The sequence below is a fragment of the Pseudocercospora fijiensis genome (genome assembly GCF_000340215.1).
Source record: "Pseudocercospora fijiensis CIRAD86 unplaced genomic scaffold MYCFIscaffold_8, whole genome shotgun sequence".
Classification (NCBI taxonomy): Eukaryota; Fungi; Ascomycota; class Dothideomycetes; order Mycosphaerellales; family Mycosphaerellaceae; genus Pseudocercospora; species Pseudocercospora fijiensis.
The window spans coordinates 3690449-3712585 of NW_006921539.1; the positions used below are offsets into that span (position 1 = coordinate 3690449).

At 48.0% G+C, this 22137-nt stretch overlaps 11 protein-coding genes across 11 annotated transcripts; 6 read left to right on the forward strand and 5 right to left on the reverse strand.

The window, feature by feature from the left end:
- Positions 1-1580: 1580 nt before the first annotated feature.
- Positions 1581-3100, forward strand: MYCFIDRAFT_216536 (uncharacterized protein; the record flags this gene model as incomplete). The annotated part of the gene is made up of 1 exon (XM_007932183.1): positions 1581-3100. The coding sequence occupies exon 1, from the start codon at positions 1712-1714 to the stop codon at positions 3098-3100; it is 1389 nt and encodes a 462-aa protein (XP_007930374.1). The 5' UTR covers positions 1581-1711.
- Positions 3101-3719: 619 nt separating this feature from the next.
- On the forward strand, positions 3720-4902 carry MYCFIDRAFT_81207 (uncharacterized protein; the record flags this gene model as incomplete). The annotated part of the gene is made up of 2 exons (XM_007932184.1): positions 3720-3765; positions 3827-4902. 2 exons carry the CDS (start codon positions 3720-3722, stop codon positions 4900-4902), a joined length of 1122 nt encoding a protein of 373 aa, XP_007930375.1.
- A 2470-nt stretch (positions 4903-7372) lies between these two features.
- MYCFIDRAFT_178296 (uncharacterized protein) lies at positions 7373-8171 on the reverse strand (the record flags this gene model as incomplete). The annotated part of the gene is made up of 3 exons (XM_007932185.1): positions 7373-7397; positions 7429-7571; positions 7611-8171. The coding sequence occupies 3 exons, from the start codon at positions 8169-8171 to the stop codon at positions 7373-7375; spliced, it is 729 nt and encodes a 242-aa protein (XP_007930376.1).
- A 31-nt stretch (positions 8172-8202) lies between these two features.
- On the reverse strand, positions 8203-9250 carry MYCFIDRAFT_204921 (uncharacterized protein). The gene is made up of 2 exons (XM_007932186.1): positions 8605-9250; positions 8203-8548 (listed from the first exon to the last, which is right to left on the reverse strand). The coding sequence occupies exon 1, from the start codon at positions 9190-9192 to the stop codon at positions 8809-8811; it is 384 nt and encodes a 127-aa protein (XP_007930377.1). The 5' UTR covers positions 9193-9250; the 3' UTR covers positions 8203-8548; positions 8605-8808.
- Positions 9251-9778: 528 nt separating this feature from the next.
- MYCFIDRAFT_156958 (uncharacterized protein) lies at positions 9779-11157 on the forward strand (the record flags this gene model as incomplete). The annotated part of the gene is made up of 1 exon (XM_007932187.1): positions 9779-11157. One exon carries the CDS (start codon positions 9779-9781, stop codon positions 10802-10804), a length of 1026 nt encoding a protein of 341 aa, XP_007930378.1. The 3' UTR covers positions 10805-11157.
- Positions 11158-11485: 328 nt separating this feature from the next.
- Positions 11486-11758, reverse strand: MYCFIDRAFT_143521 (uncharacterized protein; the record flags this gene model as incomplete). The annotated part of the gene is made up of 1 exon (XM_007932188.1): positions 11486-11758. A coding segment is annotated over one exon (273 nt), but the record flags the coding sequence as incomplete, so codon positions are not given.
- A 3124-nt stretch (positions 11759-14882) lies between these two features.
- Positions 14883-16227, forward strand: MYCFIDRAFT_216539 (uncharacterized protein; the record flags this gene model as incomplete). The annotated part of the gene is made up of 3 exons (XM_007932189.1): positions 14883-15161; positions 15225-15326; positions 15390-16227. The coding sequence occupies 3 exons, from the start codon at positions 14883-14885 to the stop codon at positions 15543-15545; spliced, it is 537 nt and encodes a 178-aa protein (XP_007930380.1). The 3' UTR covers positions 15546-16227.
- Positions 15485-16227, forward strand: MYCFIDRAFT_204924 (uncharacterized protein). The gene has a single exon (XM_007932190.1). The coding sequence runs from the start codon at positions 15561-15563 to the stop codon at positions 16050-16052; it is 492 nt and encodes a 163-aa protein (XP_007930381.1). The 5' UTR covers positions 15485-15560; the 3' UTR covers positions 16053-16227.
- A 935-nt stretch (positions 16228-17162) lies between these two features.
- MYCFIDRAFT_81211 (uncharacterized protein) lies at positions 17163-18811 on the reverse strand (the record flags this gene model as incomplete). The annotated part of the gene is made up of 2 exons (XM_007932191.1): positions 17163-17955; positions 18144-18811. 2 exons carry the CDS (start codon positions 18809-18811, stop codon positions 17163-17165), a joined length of 1461 nt encoding a protein of 486 aa, XP_007930382.1.
- Positions 18812-19258: 447 nt separating this feature from the next.
- On the forward strand, positions 19259-20093 carry MYCFIDRAFT_212300 (uncharacterized protein). Its single transcript, XM_007932192.1, has one exon. The coding sequence runs from the start codon at positions 19347-19349 to the stop codon at positions 19947-19949; it is 603 nt and encodes a 200-aa protein (XP_007930383.1). The 5' UTR covers positions 19259-19346; the 3' UTR covers positions 19950-20093.
- Positions 20094-21041: 948 nt separating this feature from the next.
- Positions 21042-21661, reverse strand: MYCFIDRAFT_178303 (uncharacterized protein; the record flags this gene model as incomplete). Its single annotated transcript, XM_007932193.1, has 3 exons — positions 21042-21311; positions 21337-21562; positions 21600-21661. The coding sequence occupies 3 exons, from the start codon at positions 21659-21661 to the stop codon at positions 21042-21044; spliced, it is 558 nt and encodes a 185-aa protein (XP_007930384.1).
- Between the last annotated feature and the right edge of the window lie 476 nt (positions 21662-22137).

Sequence of the window (22137 nt, forward strand, 5' to 3'; positions counted from 1 at the left end):
TAAGCATATCGGAGGTTAAATATCTCTTTATAATTAGTAGGTCGTTCTTCCGCTTTACCCTACTCTCGAAGATAATACCGTACTCTTTAATAAGGTACTAGAAGTCGTCGATCTTTAAAGGAATAACTACCGTCGGTAAGGTAGAAGTATCTATCTAGTACTTAGAAGCCTAACTAATAGGCCTTCCTTAATATAGTACTGTCTATCGTAGAGCCTTCGTAACTAGTTATTAAAAACAAGAAGCGTAACTTCGAGTCGTAGGCCGCTATTATATTCTACGTAATGTAACTCTTCCGATAGCGCTATAGATTTTAGTTAATCTTCGACGGAAATGCCTATAATAAGGTGCTATCGATTACGCCTATAATACCTTTAAAGTATAGCTAAAATCGATAGCTTCTATTACCTACTGCCTATAGTAGAATATCGTCCTTCTATAGTAGTTTAATCTATTCCTTTACTATCCGATATACTAACTTCGATACCTCTACTACTAGCCGCCGCGCCGTATCTCTCGTAATACCGAAGTCGTTAGCTAACTCGGCGCAGGTCTTATTATACGCTATATAGACGAGAAATACGATAACCCTCGCTTCTACTAAATACTTCTTATCTCTTAATCTAACCTTCTATAGTTTATCGATAAACGCGCGTAATACCGGTTGCCTTAGTCGCGTACGCTTATAATATTACCGCGCCGGCCCTCTCGTTATCTTAAATACCTCTTTCTCTAACTTATTGCGCTCTATCTAAGTCGTTATACGTCCTAGCGGTCGATATATCGCGCGCCTTCGAAGCCTCGGCGCTTCCTCGATAAATAGCGGTATTATCGCGGAAATCGCGCCTACGGCGTATATAATAGATAGTAGGCGCTCTATCGTACTAATAATACCTCGAAATCGCTATACTATTATTATATACGGCTTTATTCTATAGTAAGAGGTAGATACTATAGCGCCGCGCCGGAAGTCTACTAGGCGTACGAATAGCTATAAAACTACCTTAAGAGTAGGTTTTATAGATCTTGCTATATATAGCAACAACTTAGCGAGGTTATAGACATAGCGAGACAGCGAGGAAGCAATAATCGATTATAATAAGGCAAGGGCGATTATAAGAAGAGGTTATAACAACTCGGCTCGGTTATACTATAATCGGTGGCAAGCAGACAGGGCCTAAACTCACCGTTCGAGTGGTAGATTGTGAATCGTTACAAGCATTCAACAGGCCGACTAACCAACGACACTGCTCAATTCTAGTGACTCAGGCGCAAGACAGGCTCGAAAAGCTAGAAAAGTGTTCCCCGAAAGCTTGTAAGAGGGTGTACTTTCTACGTCCGCGTCCACACGTCTTGGGGACGTTGAGCTTCCACTTCACAGCTTCACAAAGGGGGGCATATTTTAAGCACAACGAGGCTCGGACATATCGCAATTATTCTGATGCCTGGAAGTTGGACAGAAAGCTGTCTTTGTGCTCCAGCCCAATGGCTTGGCGGCTTCTGACAAGGGTCCACTCCACCTCAAAGCCTTAGCCACACTTTCAGCGCACACGACCACGTCCAACATCCCCCTCCCCTCCACCGATAACTTACTACTCCTCTCCTGATCGACATCTGAAACTCCGACCAACTCCACCACATTCGCAGTCGCTACCCTTCCTTTCTACAACAACAAACCTCCAACCCAAACTTTGCAGCGTCGAAACCACCACAATGCCCTTCGGACTCAAGAAATCCGACAAAGACGGCGACCTCGACTCGCAGAAGAAGTCGCTGTTCGGCAGTCGCTCCAAAGCGCCAAAATCAGGCTCGCCAGCTCCTGCTTCGAACAATCCCTATGCCGTGCCGGCACAGTCGAGCGGCAATCCTTATGCCACCCAAGGCGGCAGCAATCCATATGCGAACCAGGCCCAGAATGACCCGTACATGAAGAGCAGCGCCAGCCTGCACTCGTCACAACCTCCCACAAGTAGCATGGGCAACCTGAGCATAAGCAGCCAGAGTACTGCTCCCCCGGCGTATGGCAACGGACCAACCCCGAGCCGCTACGAGAAGAGCCCGGTTCCACAAGGTGGTTATGGAGGTGCTCCACAAGCCAGATATAGACAGGAGCAGGCACAGTATGGTGGCTATGGATCAGATCCATATGGCACATCCTCGGGGCCTTCACAGTCGAGGGCAGGTGGATATGGTGGACTTGGAAGAACGAACAGCAATGAGACAATGGGCACAGATGCTGGCAGGAATGCTTTGTTTGGCGATGCAGCGCAGAGAGCGGCGAACAAGCCTTCTGACCTGTACGCCGCACAAGAGTCTGGTGGAGACAATAGCTACAGTAATGCTGGCGGGTACGGCTCTAGTGAAACTTCTGGCGGTTATGGCGCAGGTCCCGCCCGTGAGTTGACAGCAGAGGAGCAGGAAGAAGAGGATGTCCAGGCAGCAAAGCAGGAGATCAGATTCATCAAACAGCAAGACGTCGCTTCTACCCGCAATGCACGAAGGATTGCAGAGCAGGCAGAAGCCACAGGTCGAGAGACGCTTGCAAGACTAGGAGCACAAGGAGAACGAATTCACAACACCGAACGCAACCTCGACATGGCGTCTAATCAGAACCGGCTTGCTGAGGAAAAAGCCCGCGAGTTGAAGACGTTGAATAGGTCCATGTTTGCTGTGCACGTTGCGAACCCCTTCACCGCTAGGAAGCGCGAGGAGGCGGCGAACGCAATTGCTTTGGAGAAACACCAAGCAGAGCGACGGCAAGCTGATGCTACACGGTCTGAAGCTTACAGCTCGGCCGCTCGTCAACAGCAGCAGCAACGTGACCTTAATGGCAATGTTGTGCGTGCAAATGCCAACCGCAATCTCGCCGACAGAGCCAAGTACCAGTTCGAGGCAGACTCCGAAGACGATGAGATGGAGAATGAAATAGACGACAATTTAGAAGCCATCCACCGTGGAGCGCGTACGTTGAACCAGCTTGGAAAGGCCATGGGCGACGAGATCGACAGCCAGAACAAGCATATCGACCGCATCATTGGCAAGACTGACAAGGTCGATGACCAGATTGCTGTCAACCGTGCCCGTCTCGACCGGATCAGGTAGAGGCAGTCCGAAGCTTCTTTGGGCTCGAATACTGCACAGAAAAGGAGTTTGGTGCATTGAATGGATCACGATACAGGATACCGCAACGAGTGGGTGGGTGGCTACGAGAAAGGAAATATCGCACTAGTACTTGCTGGCTCTGTACTGCTGTAGATGGGATATAATAATGACGAGAACGAATTTGGGGCACCATTGCACGCATGCCTTCCCTGGCTCTATAAGCGTATAGACCCTGTCGAATCCTGCAGCGACACGCTGTAGATCTACGAAGCCAATTGTAGGTACCAAGTGAATGATCTCCGAGCCTGTGAAAAGTGCCGGAGTTGAGTCCGTTCTCGCGCCGACGTCACTTCTGATCGCATACCAGGATCACCTTGTTTGACACACTCATGTGAGGCAGCGATCACTTCCAGAAGTTTGCGCTCTGCACCACAGCTCACCGACATCTCACCGACGCGCATGCGGAGCACAGAAAACACTTTTGTGGACGTGTTGCGCTGTCTATCTGGTGCTGGTGGTGGAATGGTGGACAACCGGCCAGAAGTGATGCGGCTGTGATCTTGCATCTTGCATCTCGATCTCGACTGCTCGGCCTTGACATTCAAACATTGGCTGCAAGATGCCGCCGCGATACTTCAAGAACGATGCGCCGTTGGCACGGCGAGGTACTACAATCTCATCCAGAGACCAGACACGCGACGCTTGGCTGACTATGCCACTATACAGACCCTCGCCGCCAGCTCGAAGCCTCACTCACACGCCTCGTAACCGACCACCCTCCAGCCTCTGTCAAGCCCGGCGGCGGCCTATTCAAAGGTCCCGTCTCAGTCGCCTACGTTTTCCTCGTCCTACAACAAATGTACCCAGACATGGTCATCGAAGGCCACGCCCTAGGAACATGGAGTGCAGCCTACCTGAAGCATGCCCAAGACAACATAACCTCGTACCCGGGACCTAGCGTAGGGAAATGCGGCATCACCGACGACATTCTCTCCCTCCTCGCCATCGGCGCAGCTTCAAGCAAAGACGTAGACATGGTCAACAACCTCTGCGATTACTCGGCAGAAGTCCTCGAAGAAGGCACAGAGAATGAACTATTATACGGAAGAGCAGGCTACCTCTACTTGCTCCGCATGGTAAAAGCAAGTTTCATGGACGACCCCAAGACCCTCCAGATCATAACCGACAACCAAGACGACGTGGTGGAAGCTATCCTCGACTCCCCACGACCCTGGAAATGGAGAGGGAAGACTTACATCGGAGCCGTACACGGCGCCATGGGAATCATAACCCAAATCGTCCTCACAGATCCCAAAAAATACGCCGAGAAACTCGAAGCCGAACTCGCCGTCTTACTCACATACCAATACCCCGAATCCGGAAATTTCCCCTCCAGCGTGCCTCCCGAACGCGACCGTCTCGTTCAAATCTGTCACGGAGCACCAGGCGTCGTAGCTTCTTTGGAGTCGATCAAAGAATTCTTCTCCCCAGCCCTCCAAGATCGCATCACCAAAGCCATTACCAAAGGTCGAGAATGTATATTAGAGAGAGGGTTACTGACGAAAGAACCTTGTTTATGTCATGGAATTTCTGGGAATGCGCTGGCGTTAGAGGATAAGGAGTTTGAACACTTTCTGACGTATACGACTGGTCATGAGATGAAGAGTATGGAGAAGGATGGAATGCTGGAGAAGAGTTCTGCACCGGAGAGTCTGTGGTTTGGAGAGGCGGGACGGGCGTGGACTTGGGCTGTTGCGGATCGCGGGTTGCCGAAGAGGGTTTTGGGGTATAATGATCTTTGATCAAAGAAAGGGAAATGAGAGGTTGATTTTTCGAAGACGCTGAGCACCCTGATGACGAAGACGGCAGAAACTTATGATTGTCATGAGGTTATATTGAGACGAAGAGACGAACGACAGATGAATTTGCAATTAGCGGCTCTGAGCATGCGGCGTTTCGCGGACTCGGTATGGGACGATTGATTCGTACTTAATTGCATACGAGAGATAGTTTAGCATGGACTTGCTTCGATGACGGTGTCTGAGGCTTTCGCGGTAGTAGAATTCAATCTTGTTGTCCAAGACCCTTTTGTGTAAAGGGCCATACGGAATCGGAGGAACTCGCACTGTCCAAGCCAAGCAATGATAAGTTCAATTCGAGCCAACGACCACGCCGGTGGAGTTCAATACAAACCGACGCTGGTCTCGAACTCCGGGCGCTGGTTAAAGGCAGCGGGATATTGTGATCAGTCAGAAACATGACCGGGACGCCCGTCCATCCATCGGTAACTCAACCCGATATTTCTATCAAAGCAATTATTATGGTGGAACAGGCATGTGTCACGGTAAGGTATGAGCGGCATATGTCTACCTTGTTGGTGTTTCGTCAATGCCGTCTCTTAGCATGCCTTCTTTTAATAGGCCTGAATTTCTTCACCGCAAGCGATTTGCCTCGCGTCTGTTCTGGCTGAGGGTTTGGTGATGCAGCTTGAAATAACTATCCTAAGTCCTTACAGGACAATAATCTAGAGCCAACACGAACTCATGGTGCTTGTGTGAACTTGGAAATGCTTCGGTGACAGCACGTAGAGCTGTTGCAATGAAAACATTCCTACAGACTGGATAGATGGTAGGGCCGTAAGGAGTGTTAGCCGGGCATTTGGCAATACCAGTTATTAAACATGTTCGGGCTGCTTAGACACTTCCGTCGCCATGGCGAGTGAGCAGTACATAAATCGCTTGGTCGATGCAACAGATGACAAGGTATCTCCAGAACACCAGCATTCGAGCTATCCAACACATCTCTCCCTCCCACAGCACAACAATCGCTACAACGTATCCCGTAATCTTTGCCCTCGCCCTCGCGGCTTCGCCCAAGCACCATCAAACGCCAATCATCCTACCTTTTGGACACCGCTACTGAACCATCTCAAAATAATAAAATCATCGACAGCATCAACCAGCTAGGGATGAGGGGGCCCGCGCGGAGGATTCTGCTGGACGTCCAGATACTTGTGGATCGGTCTATCGATTGTACTAATGCGTGGAGCAGCTGGTTTCGAAATCAAATGAAAAGTGTTTTGGATTCATGGTTCTTGATTTTTTCCAACTTGGGATATGCTCTTTCTTTAGGGGATATCACACTCGTTTATATAGAAAGACATGGATGTGGACGCTTTATCTTCATTCTCGCTCCTCGTTGTCATTGTCGTAAAGCTTGATGCTAGGCTTAGTACGAATTCATTGAGACCGGCTTTTCTTGTCTAGTCCGCTATCTCTCGTGAACAGGTACAATAGAAACGCAGCCGACGCGATTGCCACGAGCACCATCCACCACGGAGGGAGTTGACTAGCTAAGTTCTCTGATCTTCGTACCGGAGACGCTTGTCGTGAGACGTAAAGGCAGATAGATGGCGGCCGTAATTGTTATCATGGCCGAGCTTTCGGCCTGATTCTTATTGATCGCCGAGTCCGTGACGGTTGATCGCACCAGTGAGTATGGTGAAAGCTTGCGTCCGAGGATTTCATGAAGTCTTTGGGTTAAGACTTTATGGCTAAGACTTGGTCATCGGCGGACTTGGCGTAGAAGTAGTCGTGTTGCTTTGAGGTCCGGGTTGAGTGTTATGGCATTTGCATGTTCTTGTTGTAGCCAGCTTCGAATCGGAGGTGTAGATCCGCGTAGCTGCTTGTTGAGTAGATCTCGAAGATGCTGAATATGTCGGCGGCATTCATTCAACTGGGCCAGAGTCGCCATCTCTGGTCTAGGTACTGATGGCTTCTTATGAAAGTGTGATTACCTGTGAGCCAGCAAGAGTCAGCGTCAGGTCGAGGGACACCAGGCTGAGGAGCCAGCATGAGGCACTTGAAGCGATTATTGAAGTGGAACTCGCTCGGCATCATATCATCCAGAATGGGCGACCTGCGCAGTCAGATTGAGCCCGATCATCAGCAGCCACATGATTGCGACGCCTCCTTTTTTTCGTCCACGCCAATCAGACCATTTTCAGTCACATGTCAATCATGCCGTTAACCCATCTAATGCCTCCTTTTGCGCCCCGCGGCCTCTTCAATTCTCTCTCCACGATCTGACCATCCTTGGACGCCGACGACAAATATGGTTTGCTGCTATAAGCCTGCTCGAGTCTGACCTCGTGCAGTCCACTCAGTTGAAGAAGGCATGCGACGCCATCCAAGACCCAGATAGGCGCCGACTGATACGTGAGCCATGGCCTTGAGAATCTGAGTGTAATACTCTGCAATTTCGGGCACGAAGCTAGCAGAGCGAGGGTAATGGCGTCCTCCCGACAACCACACACAAGGTCGACCGACTGGAGCAATTGACGGCCACGGTGACCAATTCGTCGAAGGAAAATGTATAGCTCCTTGCTTGTCGCAAAGCGGTATGTGATATTAGAGAAGATCATCTCTATCGCTTCATCGTAGATTGCGTGGCAGGTGGCCAGCAAGTTTGTCTTGGTGGCATCTCGAGGACCTATTTTCCTATAGGCAACCTCCGTAAGAATGCGTCCTGAATAATTTAGAGGCACTATTTTGGTTTCCGCGTCTAACTTGGGCATGACGTATGAGTATATCTGTAGTCGTAGCTCTGTGGGCAGAGTGAAGAAAGAGCACGTTTGGACTGCCGCTGTGGTAGCACTTTGCTCTTGAGAGTCTGGAGGCTGATACGTCGACATTCTCTCAAATTTGCTTCTCAGATCAACGAATTGAGCGCCTGTTCCTGCAGACTCGACGCGGACTTCCAATGGGATTCTGGACTGAAGGTATGTGCATTGTGGGTGATGGAGATTGAAGCCTCTAGCTGGGTGGCGTTCGAAGCCGGTAACATTATCTCCAACGGGACCTTCGAGTATCCTGACACTGGCAACACGTGGAGCAAATGCTGCGCATGAGATACATCTGGATCCCTCTTCTAGTGCTTCGAGTGGAGGTCGATCGTAGACATGGCCAGTGGCGGCAAGTTGTCTGGCGGATGCTTCCGCATCGTCCCAGTAGCCGTCGAAGGTCGCCAATCGCTCCGGATAGCTCAATTCTGGCTGCAGTCGTAGAGACATGTGAATAAGAAACGGATATGAGACCAGACGTGTCGTTATAAATTCAAGAAATGCGGATGCCTATGATATGCCTCCATGATGGTGGGGCTATCTCCCCATGGCCCCTTGCTTTGTTTGGCAAGGCTTACATCATACCGTTACAAATAACCGCCTTGCGAATGCACACCTCAGTCAAACCGCTGTGAGCATTCGATTTCAACCTCGGGTTAGCCCGACAGCAAGAATAGAGACGCCTCGATGGAAAGAGCACGTATCGATCTGTGTCCCGGAGACACCAAAGGGCAACATTTGGACTTAAGGCTAAAAAGGCGTATTTGATACGATGCGTGTATATTGGGTGATTGAAGCGCTCAAGCGCCTTGAGGAAGATGGAAGGGCTATGGGCACTTGTCAGCTTGACTGGACCAAGGTAAGGAATACAGCAATGGCCTACATGGAGAGAAAGAGACATGACCATCGCTTTGACGGAAGGAGATCTTTCGACATAAGCAAGCCCTCCACATACGACCCGCTTAAAGGCACAGAGACTATCCCGTGATTGATGGGTAATACTGTGGACACAGAAAGGGGCCATGAACCAGTTATGTTTCTCGCACATAGAATCGAAGGCGTCACACGTCTCCGAAAAAGGTCTGTCTTATTCTAGCTTCTCCATTTCCAGTTCCTCGGGCCATGGCTCCAAAAATTTCTCGATTTCTGCACGCCAAAAAGCGTTACGAAAGTTCACTTGGCATGCTGTTGTGTATCCCCAGTACTGAGGATACCAGCCAGCGGTTTCCCAATCTACAATGCCAGTGATTGTATCGCCTTCTGCCAGAATGTTAAGACTGCTCAAATCGCCATGAGTGAACACGGGAGGGGGCCATTCTCGACTATGAAGTTGTACCAGTTCGTTGATGGCCACCGGGTATTCGCTGGACTGAGACTTTATGCCACCTCGAAGATACTGGTGGAAAGAACCGATGCTGTCGAATGGTCCAAAGGTTAGGGACTTTCCCGGTAGTCGACAGTCCCACAGCATACCGCCATGAGCATTGGCAATTGCTGGAGAGAGGGTGGTGTGATACGACGCATACTGTCTATCATTTGCTTCAGCTGTTGTAGGATCGTTGCCTGAGACTCCGCCGATCTCGACTTCCAGCTATATGTAAGGCATTCGCCGCGGACTCTTTGCATTACGATATATGTCCAGCCATTGTGAGTGAACGCGCAATAGATTTTTGGGACCGGAATAGAAGTGTTACGCGCGATGAACTCGATCGTGGATGCCTCTGGAAGATGTCGCAGCGGACCGTATTTGATGCAGAGCGTTCGCGTTGGAAATAGTATCATCCCTCGCCTCGGTCGGATTGAGCCCAGGAACTTGATAGCGGCGAGCGCGATAAGACGCCAATACCACGTATCATTGATCGAACGCAAATCATCGTTATGAGCATGTGTAGGCGTAGGCCATGTGTTTGACTTTCTCTGACCCCATCTTAAGACGATCCATGGCATCGGCATCGGTATCGGCAGCCGAAATGCCGATGTCGACTTTCTTTCTGGAAATTCTGGCGAGTCAACATCTGCCTCGCGACAATCCACATCTCACAGGCTAGACGGGCAAGATGCCTTCAACGTACAAGAAGGACAAGCCGTGGGATACGGACGACATCGACAAATGGAAGGAAGAAGCCTTCACGCCCGATCAAAATGCCGGCGGCACATTCAGCGAGGAATCGTCCTTCGCGACTCTTTTCCCCAAATATCGAGAGCAGTATCTGAAGTCTTCCTGGCCAACGATCACCAAACAGCTGGAGAAGCATGGAATCGCATGCACGCTCGACTTGGTTGAGGGCAGCATGACTGTAAAGACAACGCGAAAGACATTCGATCCCGCCGCCATCCTGAACGCCCGCGACTTGATCAAGCTTCTAGCTCGAAGTGTGCCTACACCGCAGGCCCTGAAGATTCTCGAGGATGGAATGGCCTGCGATGTCATCAAAATCCGTGGCATGGTGCGGAATAAAGAGCGATTCGTCAAGCGACGGCAACGTATTCTTGGTCCCAACGGCAGCACACTCAAAGCCCTGGAACTGCTCACCCAGACATACATCCTTGTGCAGGGAAATACGGTGTCAGTCATGGGCGGATACAAAAATTTAAAAGAGGTGCGGCGCGTGGTGGAGGACTGCATGGCCAATATCCACCCCATCTACCACATCAAAGAGCTCATGATCAAGCGCGAGCTGGCAAAGGATCCCGAGCTGAAGAATGAAAATTGGGAGCGCTTCCTGCCTCACTTCAAGAAGCGCAACTTGGCCAAGCGCAGAAAGCCGTTCAACGTCACCGACAAGAGCAAGAAGGTCTACACGCCATTCCCACCAGCACAAGAAAAGAGCAAGGTTGATCTGCAGATCGAGAGTGGAGAATACTTCTTGAACAACGCTGCAAAGGAGCGCGCGAAGAAGGAGCGTCGCGAAGAGGCTATGAAGGAGAAGATGGAGGAGCGCAAGAAGAAAAGGGAAGAGGCCTTCGAGGCGCCTCAAGAGGATGGAGAGAAGAAGAAAAAGAAGAAGCGGAAGAGCGAGGATGGCGCGGAGAAGAAAAGCAAGAAGCGCAAGGCTGTGGATGATGTGGAGATGGAGGACTGAGTATGACATGCATCTACGGAGAGTAGGGCTATCCGATGCAATTCGCCGTCAGTAACAGAGAAGCTTCAATCTCTGCCTTCTTCGCCTGCAGCTCATCGACATCCCAATTACACCGGATAGATGAGACATATATCAGCACTCAGCATCGGCGATGCACCTGCAGAGCCAGACAGCGAAATGAGATGGAAGCTCGAAATTGTCCGGTTCGGGTGCTTCGGTTTTGCCAGGCATTGCTTTTTGGCTGCCATATCAGATTCGACCGCGAGTATGAGCAGAACATATCGTTCTTGCTGACGAGACCTGGACTTACCGAGGCTGGGATGCATACTCACAACGTGCACATCCGGCATCTCAGCAGCCGCACTCTCCAGCATCTTTATGCCGGCGAACTTGCTGGAATTTTACGACGACCATTCAGCGGACCTGGCCTCAACCCGAATGGAACCTGCGCTGACACCGATCAGAGTAGCTTGCGGTCTCCGGCTGGGCAAGAACGTTTGTGTGAGATTGAGCAGCCCTCTCACGTTGACCTGTGCTATGCATGAGCACAAAGCTTTTGCGCGATAGCTTCACGACGCAATCTCACCTCGAATCATTTCCACCACTCCACCGGATCCGATTCCATGAGCGGCTTGATGTCAGAGAGATAGCCCGCGTTGAACACCAGAACATCCCAACGACCTATGAGGGAAGCAGCCTTTGCGATTGATGCAAGATCGGCAGCGTCCGATCTGCAACGTGGACGCTGATTGTCACTTCCTCATCCTGGGCTTCGATCTCCTGCTTAGTCGCTTCCAACACATTTTCTGCTCTTCCCAAGACGGTAATTTGAGAAGGTCCAGCAACGGCGAAGGCGCGAGTCAAGCTTTTCCCAATGTCGGAGCCGCCACCTGTAATCACAACCGCCTTCCCATGTATGGACCATTCCTTACGTTTGGAGGGAGGGGTAGGGTGCTCAGCATACCAAAAACTATAGACAACGTCGGTTTGGTCGGTGTAGCTGAAGCCATCTGCAGTATTTAATGTTAAGCGCCTGCAGTCCCGAAGTATTCGCGATTCGCCTGGCTGCACAGGCTATTATTGGCAGCGCAGCTGCCAATCTAGACACCGCGGCCACCGCCCGCGAAAATCCAAGTTGTCCGCCAAGACCGAAATGATTGGCTAAGAAATTTCGCAGAAGTAATATGCAATCAAAGATTGAAGGGAAATTTGACTTACCCCGGATTTTAGCGTAGAACGTCAATCGAAACAAATATTAAAGGGAAATTTGACTTACCCCGGATTTTAGCATAGAACGTAAATCGAAAGCGCTTAACGAATCCCGGATATAAGCGTAATACGCTAATAAAAATTTAGTAGGAGCTTAACGTATACTAAAGACCTAGATATAGCTATATCCTACTAAATATAAAGCCTATCGACTAGTATAAAGGTCCCCGTAGCGAAAATATTAGTAAGATTACTAATAGTACTATTAATTTTAATAAAGCTATTAGTAGAGCTACTAGTAACTTTAGACTATTAGACTATTAGTAGGACTAGGTATTAAGAAAACTATTAACAAACCTATTAATTAAACTATTAGGTAAACTATTAGATAGACTATTAGATAAACTCTTAGCTAAACTATTAGTAAACCTAATAATAGAACTAATAATAAAACTAATAATAAAACTAATAACTCAAATAGCACTAATAGTAAAACTATTAGTAAAACTACTAATAGGACTATTAATAAAACTACTAATAAAACTGTTAATAGAACTACTAATAAAACTACTAGTAAAACTACTAAGACTACGAGCTAGCCTACGAATAGGACTACTAATTAAAGTACTAAGACTACTAACTAAACTAGAAACAAAACTATTAACAAAACTACTAATAAAACTATTAATAAAACTACTAATAAAACTATTAAAGAAACTACTAATAAAATACTAATTAAAATTTTCGTTAAACTGAAACTAGTAATCGAACTACTAATTAAACTATTAATTAAATAGTTAATTAAGCTATTTATATAATTACTAATAAAACGACTAATTAAACTACTAGTTAAGCTACTAGTTAAACTACTTCTTAAACTACTAACGAAATTTTAAATTAAACCGTTACTAGTAATTAAAATACTAATCGAACTGCTAGCTAAACTACTAATTGAACTGCTAATCGATCTACTAATCGACCTACTAATCGACCTACTAATCGACCTATCTCTATTTAGAAGTTAGTAATTTAGTACTATATACTTTAAATTATATAATTTATCGGGGGACTAGCTACTAGTAAAATACTAATTAAAATTTCTATTAAACTAAAACTACTAATTAAACTACTAATTAAACTATTGATTAAACTACTAATTAAACTACTAATTAAACGGTTGGTCAAACTATTAATTAGACTATTAATTAAACTACTAATTAAACTATTAATCAAGCTATTAATTAAACTATTAATCAAACTATTAATCAAACTATTAATTAAACTATTAATTAAACTATTAATTAAACTACTAATTAAACTATTAATCAAGCTATTAATTAAACTATTAATTAAACTATTAATTAAACTATTAATCAAACTATTAATCAAACTATTTATTAAACTATTAATCAAACTATTAATTAAACTATTAATTAAACTATTAATTAAACTATTAATTAAACTATTAATCGAACTATTAGTCGAACCGTTAATCGACCTCTACTAATCGAACTATCTCTATTTCGAAGTTAGTAATTTTAATTAGTATTCTATACTTTAAACTATATAATTTATCGGGGGACGAGTAATAGAAATAACTAGTATAATAGCTAAATCTATAATAGCTAGATAGTATAGCTTAAAGCTATTAATCTCTAAGAATTATACTACTAGACTTACTAGCTAGAGGATAGCTACTAGTAATTAGGGGTTATATATAATATATCTAGGCCTCTACTAAGGTAGTATATCTATTCTTTTAGTATATATTCTATATATAGCCTAAATAATTAAGTTTTATTTATATATTTTAAGCTAAGTTTAATAACTTTTACTACTAGTAAATTTACTACTAAAGTTAGAAGTCTAAATCGCTATTTTAGTATATAGCTAAAGTTCTATTCTCTCTTACTATAGTAACTAGCTAAGTAGTACTTAGTATTTGCTATAGATATATTTAATTTTCTAACTAAATATTTAAAGCCTACTAATTAAGAGTCTAAGGGAATTAATAGCGCGCGTCTAGACTAGTAGCGAACTACTACTTAGATACTAGTACTTATATTAAGCCCTACTAAACTATATACTATAGCTAGAATAAACTACTATATAACTTAAAAAAGCATAACTATAATTCAGAATTGTAAGATTAGTAAATTTTCCTTTATAAACTAGGGTATAGATATATATAGAAACTAAAATTATAATATTCTCTAAAACTAGTATCGTATTCCTAGAACCTTATAAATAGCTATATTATATATAATATAAAGATACCTAGGCCTATAGTTATAGAGTCTAAGAGCCTTTAGCTATCGAAGTTTACTAGCCTCGGTAGTTGAGATATATATACGATTAGTAATCAAAACAAATACATTGCAAGCTGCCAGTCTTGGAACGCGATAGTGGTCTACAACACTTCCTAGTTCAGCCAATCGCTGTCAGATCGAGATCAGCTCTATATGCTCCTCTTAGAATCCCACTGCATCACGTCGCTTCTCACATTGCCATTGCTATGCCATACCAGAGTTCTTATCGTGACGCAGCCGGAACATTATGTAAGGCGTGCCGGCCGATGTCGGTTTTTGCCAAGCCTTCGTGGCTGCCACTCGTTGGAACCACGTTGGCACGTTGTCGCTACCACACTTTCACGCTGCGCTACTCGCGAAGGATATAAGCACTCATATCGCACTTTCCGCATGGACGTAGTCGTTGCAAACCCGACATCTCAACTCCCGCCGCAACCCGCGTTCTCTGAACTTCTACATCATACCGTAGCCACCCGCGCTTATCTCACAGTGCAGCTACATAAGAATCACAATATTCTATCTCAGCCGAATCGCACAACGAGCCGAAGCCTCTAGAAATCATGGCTTCCCGGAATCCGCCGCCGCGTAATGATGGTGTGACACCCACACACGCTGTGGCCGTCATGGTTGGGAATGCAGCCAACATAGTCTGGATCAACCGCGATCGGTATATCTGTGTCTATACTGCGCCGGCTGGGACGGAGAAGGATCGCGCCGAGAGCAACGAGAAGTACATCCTCACTGCGCCCAGAATCGACAACAGACCTGTTCTGGTCAGAGCGCGTGATCCACGACTCGCCACCATTGACTATACCGACGAGAATGATGGGGCCGAGATGGTAAGTCTTACCCTTTCAACATGAATATCCGGCCGAACAGAATTAATGACTTGGTGATTGCAGTGGCGAATCTACTACTTTAACGAGCATTCATACCTGTGCGAGATCAAATCCGACGGCGAGGGCGGCTGGGAAAGAGGGAGCCTGGATGATCAGCATCTTCAGGTACGCGAAGTTCCAGGAGACCGTCTTCCGACTCACATTCGAAGCATCTGCTAACGTGTACAGGTCGCAGAAAAGTCACCATTGGCAGCCGTGGTCGATGGAAGTGATGTCAAAGTGTACTACCAACCCCCTAATAAGAGCAGTCTTTACGTGACATGGTCGCCGAAAGGACGGCAGGGGCAATGGTCGACACCTTCTTGCATGACCGATTCACTGTAGAAGGGGAAATCGCAGATGCTGTGGCCGCCGCCTGACACCGTTGGTCCGCCAGGCAGACCATTACGGATCCCGGACTTCCCGCCGCTGACTCGCCGACATCCAACATCTCACAAGCAATCTCTGAAGTCTCTGCCGGCTCAGGGTACAAATGAAAGACCTCTCCACGACCATATGACCTCTGCACAGTATTGGAACTTTCCCGTCGGCCAAGCTCCTCCTTGGAGCAACCCCAGCTTGGACCCTTCCGACAGTATCTTCCCAAATTACACTGCCGGCACATCAGAGAGCCAGTATGGTCATGAGATATCAGACGCACGAAAAATCTCGGATGTGGCTCCGAATCTGTTTGGACAAGCGCAGAAGGGAGTTTCCGTTGCAGATTCGTCCCTGCGTTTCCACACAGGCATAGACGAACAACGAAGAGAGGCAAGCAATCAGCAGGCTCGGAACACCTCAGACGAGCAGCAAGTTCCAGAGGAGGACTCGAATTTGTTTGGACTAGCGTAGGACGGAAGTTCAGGCCTCGATTTGGTTATGGGTTTCGACTCAGGCGCTGAGGAACATCAGGGCGAAGCGAGCAACCGACAGATTCCAGCTGCACCATTCACGGACCCGGAATGGGAGGAATTCATGAACACAGATTTTGGTCTAGCAGGGCAAGATGGGTCTTTGAAGGCAGATTCTTCTTCGGCGGGTAATGCGCAAGCCTAGGAGGAAGCGAGCAACCGAGACATTCCGGCTGCACCATTCACGGACTCGGAATGGGAGGAATTTATGAACACAGACTTTGGTCTAGCAGGGCAAGATGGGTCTTTGAAGGCAGATTCTTCTTCGGCGGGTAATGCGCAAGCCTAGGAGGAAGCGAGCAACCGAGACATTCCAGCTGCACCATTCACGGACTCGGAATGGGAGGAATTTATGAACACAGACTTTGGTCTAGCAGGGCAAGATGGGTCTTTGAAGGCAGATTCTTCTTCGGCGGGTAATGCGCAAGCCCAAGCAGGACCAAGCCTCGCATCGACTGCAAACAAGGGACGAAAAACACTCGCACCGGAATTGGTGAGCTACAAACGCAAGCTAGACGCTATAATTTCTTCCAACAATGCGTCAGCTCCAGCAGGCGTCAAAAGCCCTCAGACAGATTCAGTCGCACGAAGAACCCTCGCACCGGAATTGGTGAGCTACAAACGCAAGCTAGACGCTATAATTTCTTCCAACAATGCGTCAACTCCAGCAGGCGTCAAAGGCGCCCGGACAGATTCAGTCGCTGGAGGAGACAAAACATCCTTTGGAGTGCCGTCAGGACCTATTCAGAAGTTGAAGTGTCAGCAGTGTGTCGCGAGAAATGTGGAATGCGAGTATCCTGCTTTCTGGCCTTGCAAAACGTGTGAGAGGGCATATCTTTATTGTGTGCCGCCACCTTTTAGTATGATTAGGAGGAGTCGATTTTTGAGGTGAGGGAAAGGGAGGATGAAGATGGAGGCGATCGATGAATGTAACCTAGTAATCTTGAAGGAAACGAGAAAAAAATGACGGTTCCTGCTTTCTCACAACCTTTCACATACACAATTCCTCCTCCTTGCAAACGACGAACCCTCGCTCCCTTCTCCTTTCCACCTATCCCTCTCTCATCCCTCCCTCCCCACACAACCCCCCCAAAACAACCCACAACCCAAACGCCCCGGGATCCGGCACGCCCCTCGTCGCTTTCTCATCAAGATACGCACTCCTCCCCAACCTCGCCCGCAAATTTCTCGTCCCTTCCATCCCCAACCTCGCAGCCTCCAAAGCCTTTCCCGCATCCAGACTTTCTTCGAAAACTTCGCAAAACGGCATCAAAACATCCATGACCGTTCGATCCCCTTTTCGAGCTTTTGTGAAGTTGCAGAGAGCTTTTAACGCGGTGGAGAGAGCTTGGGGGGAGATGGAAGAGGTTGTGCGGAGGGAGTGGGAGAGGGAGGTTGCGTAGATGCAATATAGCGCTCCGCTTGTGCCGCCCATGTCGAGTTCTAGACGGGAGACGAGGGAGGTGAGGAGTTCGGGGAGGGGAGTGCTGGTGGTGGTGGTGGAGGTGGAGAGGTAGTTTAGGATTGTTTGGGCGCCGGAACGTAGGGTTTGGCCGCAGTCGCCGTCGCCGACGATTGTGTCGTATTCTGTTATGGTGGGTTCGGAGGTTATGAGGGCGTGGCAAGCGGTTTGGATGCGGGTGAGGATTTGGGGGGTGGTGAGGAGGAGGGTTTTGCCAGAGGTGGTGGTGGTGGTGGTGGTGGAGGAGGGTTTGGTGGGGGTGGAAGTTGGTTCGGTGGGTTTGTGAGGGGTGGGTTTTGGGGAGGGGGAGAGGTAGGCGGAGGGGATTGAGGCGATGGAGATTGAGAAACCGCGGGCTTTGGTGGTGTGGTTGAGGATTGTGCTGTGGGAGAGGGTGTAAGGGATGTTTTGGGCGTCTGTGGTGATAGAAGATCGTGTCAGTGAAAGGGGAGGGGGGACTTCGTATTGGAATGGTACATACCGAGCAGTTTTGCGATGTCCCCCGCGATGATGTAGTTTTCCACCCTGCTAAGGCCGTTGATGTCTGAGTAGTGGACTGAGTAGACGAACTCGTCTCTAGGCGTGTGGGATTTCATGGCATGCTTGAGGTCTCGCTCAACTGCGTCCTTCGCCTTCTCGAAACCGACTGGTCCATCTGCGTGTAGTACTGCAGGGTTACCTTCTACTTTCTCGGTGTGGAACGTCGAGTGTGCAGTGCTGACAGACTCGGCGAAAGCTTTCAGGAGATCCGATATGTGATGGACGTTGCTTCTAGCAGTATCGGTGGCAGTGCCCAGAAGTTGTAAGAGGTGGTCTTGTTCCAGTTCGCCTTCAGCCACCACTTCGATGAGGTCAGGGTTGTGTGCATCGACATTTCGCTTCTTCCCTAACCTCACAACCACAACTCCATGATTCTCTTTGATACCAGCATTTTCTAAAGCATATGGTAGATCTGTCGGGTGGAGAATACCGGCGCCGGTTTGCTCTGTCACTATCGCTGTGACATGTTTCTCGTCCAGAAGCTTTGAGGAGAAGTTCCCGGGTTTCCCAATGGCTACGATGTGCACGTTTTTACTATTCGCCTTGGATGTATCTACCAGGATCGTCTGACCTTTGGCGGTTTGCGTAGCCTTCACTGCTGGCCGAATAAGTGGAAAGAGCCCGTTCCAACGGCTTGGGTTCTCGATGTCAAGGACTTTAGGATCGAAAGGTATCGTTTGCTCCACAACGACGGCCATGATGAAGCTCAACCAAAAGCACACGGGCCCAGATGTTTACTATACCAAGTCCAGAATGTATATATACTGCTGATGTCCTGCGTGTGGAGGGGCAAGAGGGGAAGAGCTCGACGGATTGCTTCTTTTGGCCTTCCGTGAGTGACGAGTACAACGAGAACGCCAATGCTGGTTGGTTTCTTTCTGCTCACTTTTTGTATGGCTGCAAGGCTTCATACGTTTCCTGCCAGTGTACATTATTGTGTTGGTTCTCTTCCCAGACTCTAATGCTATGACGAAACGCATGCAGGTACCAGCAGGAGCTGTTCCTCGGTGGTATGGATAGCCTGCAACGCGCATGGAGGGACAACTGCGGGGCATGCAATGGGGGCTGTCTAGAACGAAGGTATAAAGTGCCTTGGATCCACTTCATATGTCCCTCAGAGTAACAACGTATTGCGGTGTTTCAGCAAACTCGGGACCAGAGTCAGTCAAGATCAGAACAAGAGCCAGTTCAAGAAGAAATCGATACAAGTCGTGTTCAATCCACTTCTCCAGTATGGCTGCACAAGCGCTCCGCGACCGGCAAGCTCCTATCAAGCAGCAATACAAAGACGATCCGAACACCGCCATTATCACATTGAACGCCTCGGGCACGCTCGATTCAAGCAGCATAACATGCAAGCTCGATACCGGCAAGCAAATGGCGCAGGCACAGCAAAGGATTGCTGGGCTGCATCAAAAGGCGGGAGGGGAGGGGTTCGAAGTGTCTGGAGAGCTGTGCAGTGGTGACATGTTGCTAGAAGCCCTCGTGGCATGCGCAGGCGTGACATTAAAAGCGGTGGCAACAGCAATGGATATTCCGATAAAAGAGGGTGCGGTAAAAGCAGAGGGTGACTTGGATTTCAAGGGAACCATGGGCGTGGACAGAAATGCGCCAGTTGGCTTCAAGGACATTCGCCTGTCATTCGATTTGACCTTTGCAGATGGAGCAGATGTTCCCGAAGAGAAGGTTGAGAAGCTTGGAAAGCTGACGGAGCGATACTGTGTCGTTTTCCAGACGCTTGCCAAGAAGCCCGAACTGAGCGTACAGCTGCGTGGGACGCAAAAGAGTTCGGAGGATGGTATTGACAAGAGTGTGGTTTGGGGGCAGAGGGCATAGGCTGAGACAGGCTCATCTCGATCGGAGATTATGGGCGACGCGTGTTGGTCGGATCATATCCGGGGTTGCGTCAGTCTACTTGACCCCTCGCCTTAGCTCGGGGATTCAAACTATACGTAAAATCGCAATTTGCTAGTAGGCTATACGTAAAACTCGATGTTCCCGATGTTGTAGTATACGTATACCGGGAAAATAAGGCTACGATTAGAGCTATAGGCTAGTAGATTTCCGTTATATTGCGACCGTATACTATTAAAGTAGAACTATATCCTACTAATAATTGTCGTAGTAGGTAGGAAAGTCCGAGGAACGGTATAGGCATACCCGTTTAGAGTTTAGACGCGCCTACTAAGAGATATAAGAAAAAATAGCGACAGTAAGGTCTATACGTAGCTACTATATACTCGGATAAACTCGCTAATATAATATTTAGACTCGCGGTTTTATACTATATATAACTAGATATCGGAATAGGACTAGAAACTACTACTTTATTAAGTTTTATATATAGCCTACTAAGAAAATACGATTTTACGTATAGCTAGAAACCTCGCAAATAGCGGGTTAAAGTATCTAACGGAACCCCGGATAGATTAGTATTATAGTATCGAATATAGAGATAGTAATTTAGGTCCCTACTTACGTACTATAGTTATATATTTATAAATACTATAAATACGGGTCTGTCCTTTAGTAGGTATATAAATACAAGTATATATACTATAAGTAACGCGTATTAGCTTGTTTCTAACTAAGATACCTAGAGGATACGCTAAGCACGGGCCACTATACAGGTTGATTACGTACCTAACCTGCCGAGGGTATGTGAATACCTTATATACACTGTAAGGATAAGGTGTTCATTAGAGCCGATCCTCAAAACACGGTGAACCTCAATCACTATGCAGAGATTTACAGTAGAGAGGTAGAAGGCGCGTTTGCCCAAGGCGTAGTTCGTGGCGCCAAGCTCAATGATCAGAGACAGCTAGTGAGACAATCTCAGACTCCCCGTTCTTGCACGAGCCTCAGCTCAGGCTCAGTATTCTGATGAAGACGGATGATTGCCATTGCGTACTCGCTTCGGGCATACAGTCAGGGTAGGTGTGCCAGATGCATCCTTTGCTGCTTAGGCGCGCGCAGGCATAGATGATGTAGCATGGATTGCAATTGGACGTGCTGGACAATGCCGGCTGGCGTGGAAGCAGTCTGCAGGCGCCAGCGTATCGAGCTACGCCCAAAGGATGGGTGTGCGGCTTTCATACGCCGAACAAACCGGAGCGTACATGGCGGTCGCACGAGAAGCCGATAGGTGATGAGGGCCAAGGCGCTCGAGAGCGGTAATGAGCAGAAGCAAGCAGTCTCCTGGATGTCGGTTGTTGCAGGACACGTCGACAAGCGATGTGACGCTACCTAAGCTGTTCTTAGCAATGCGGATGGCACGGGTGACGGTCGGCAAAATGAATGTAACTACTGATGAGAGTTGCTGAGCCGGAGGCAGTGGTAATATTTCATAATAGGTGCATCGGATCAGACGTGATGGCGGCCAGATTGGGTAGAGGCAAGCAAGGGCAAGGGCAAGGGCAGGGGCAAGCAATAGTCTTGAACTCGACAGCCTGAGTCAAGGCAACGGGCGCACGCTCGACAACTTACTCTTGCCGGGAATGGTCGTAGTAGCTCGGAGACAGTATTGGCATTACAGCGTCTTCGCACATCGGAGTGAAAGTGACTAGGGCCGGACCGCTGAATGATAAGTGACTATTTGCTGTAATCCTTGCTTTTCAAGATGTGGGTTATACTGACTTTCACTCCGATGTGCGAAGACGCTGTATTGTAAATGCATGGCGCATCAGCAGAGAGTCGAGACTACACCGAGACGGGCCAAGCTTCAAAGCGACGAATGGGTTGACGGTTGACGTAGCTGCGGCCAACGGTGCCGGCTGCTTTTCACATCTCTTCTCAACACCCTCTGCGTTCGCGCTTATTCCCTTTCATCTTTCTCGTGAGTCGTCCATCACCAGCATCCATTCCATCATCAGAGGTGGAGCGTGGGAGTGGAGCCGGCAACAACCAGACACGCTTGGGAGTAGTCGTGACTCGCAGCTCATCAGCAGAGTTCTCTGCGAATCGATCTGGTACCCTCGTCGCGCTCGGCGTGTGGGCCTCCGCCTCCCTCCCGCCTGTTCCTGAG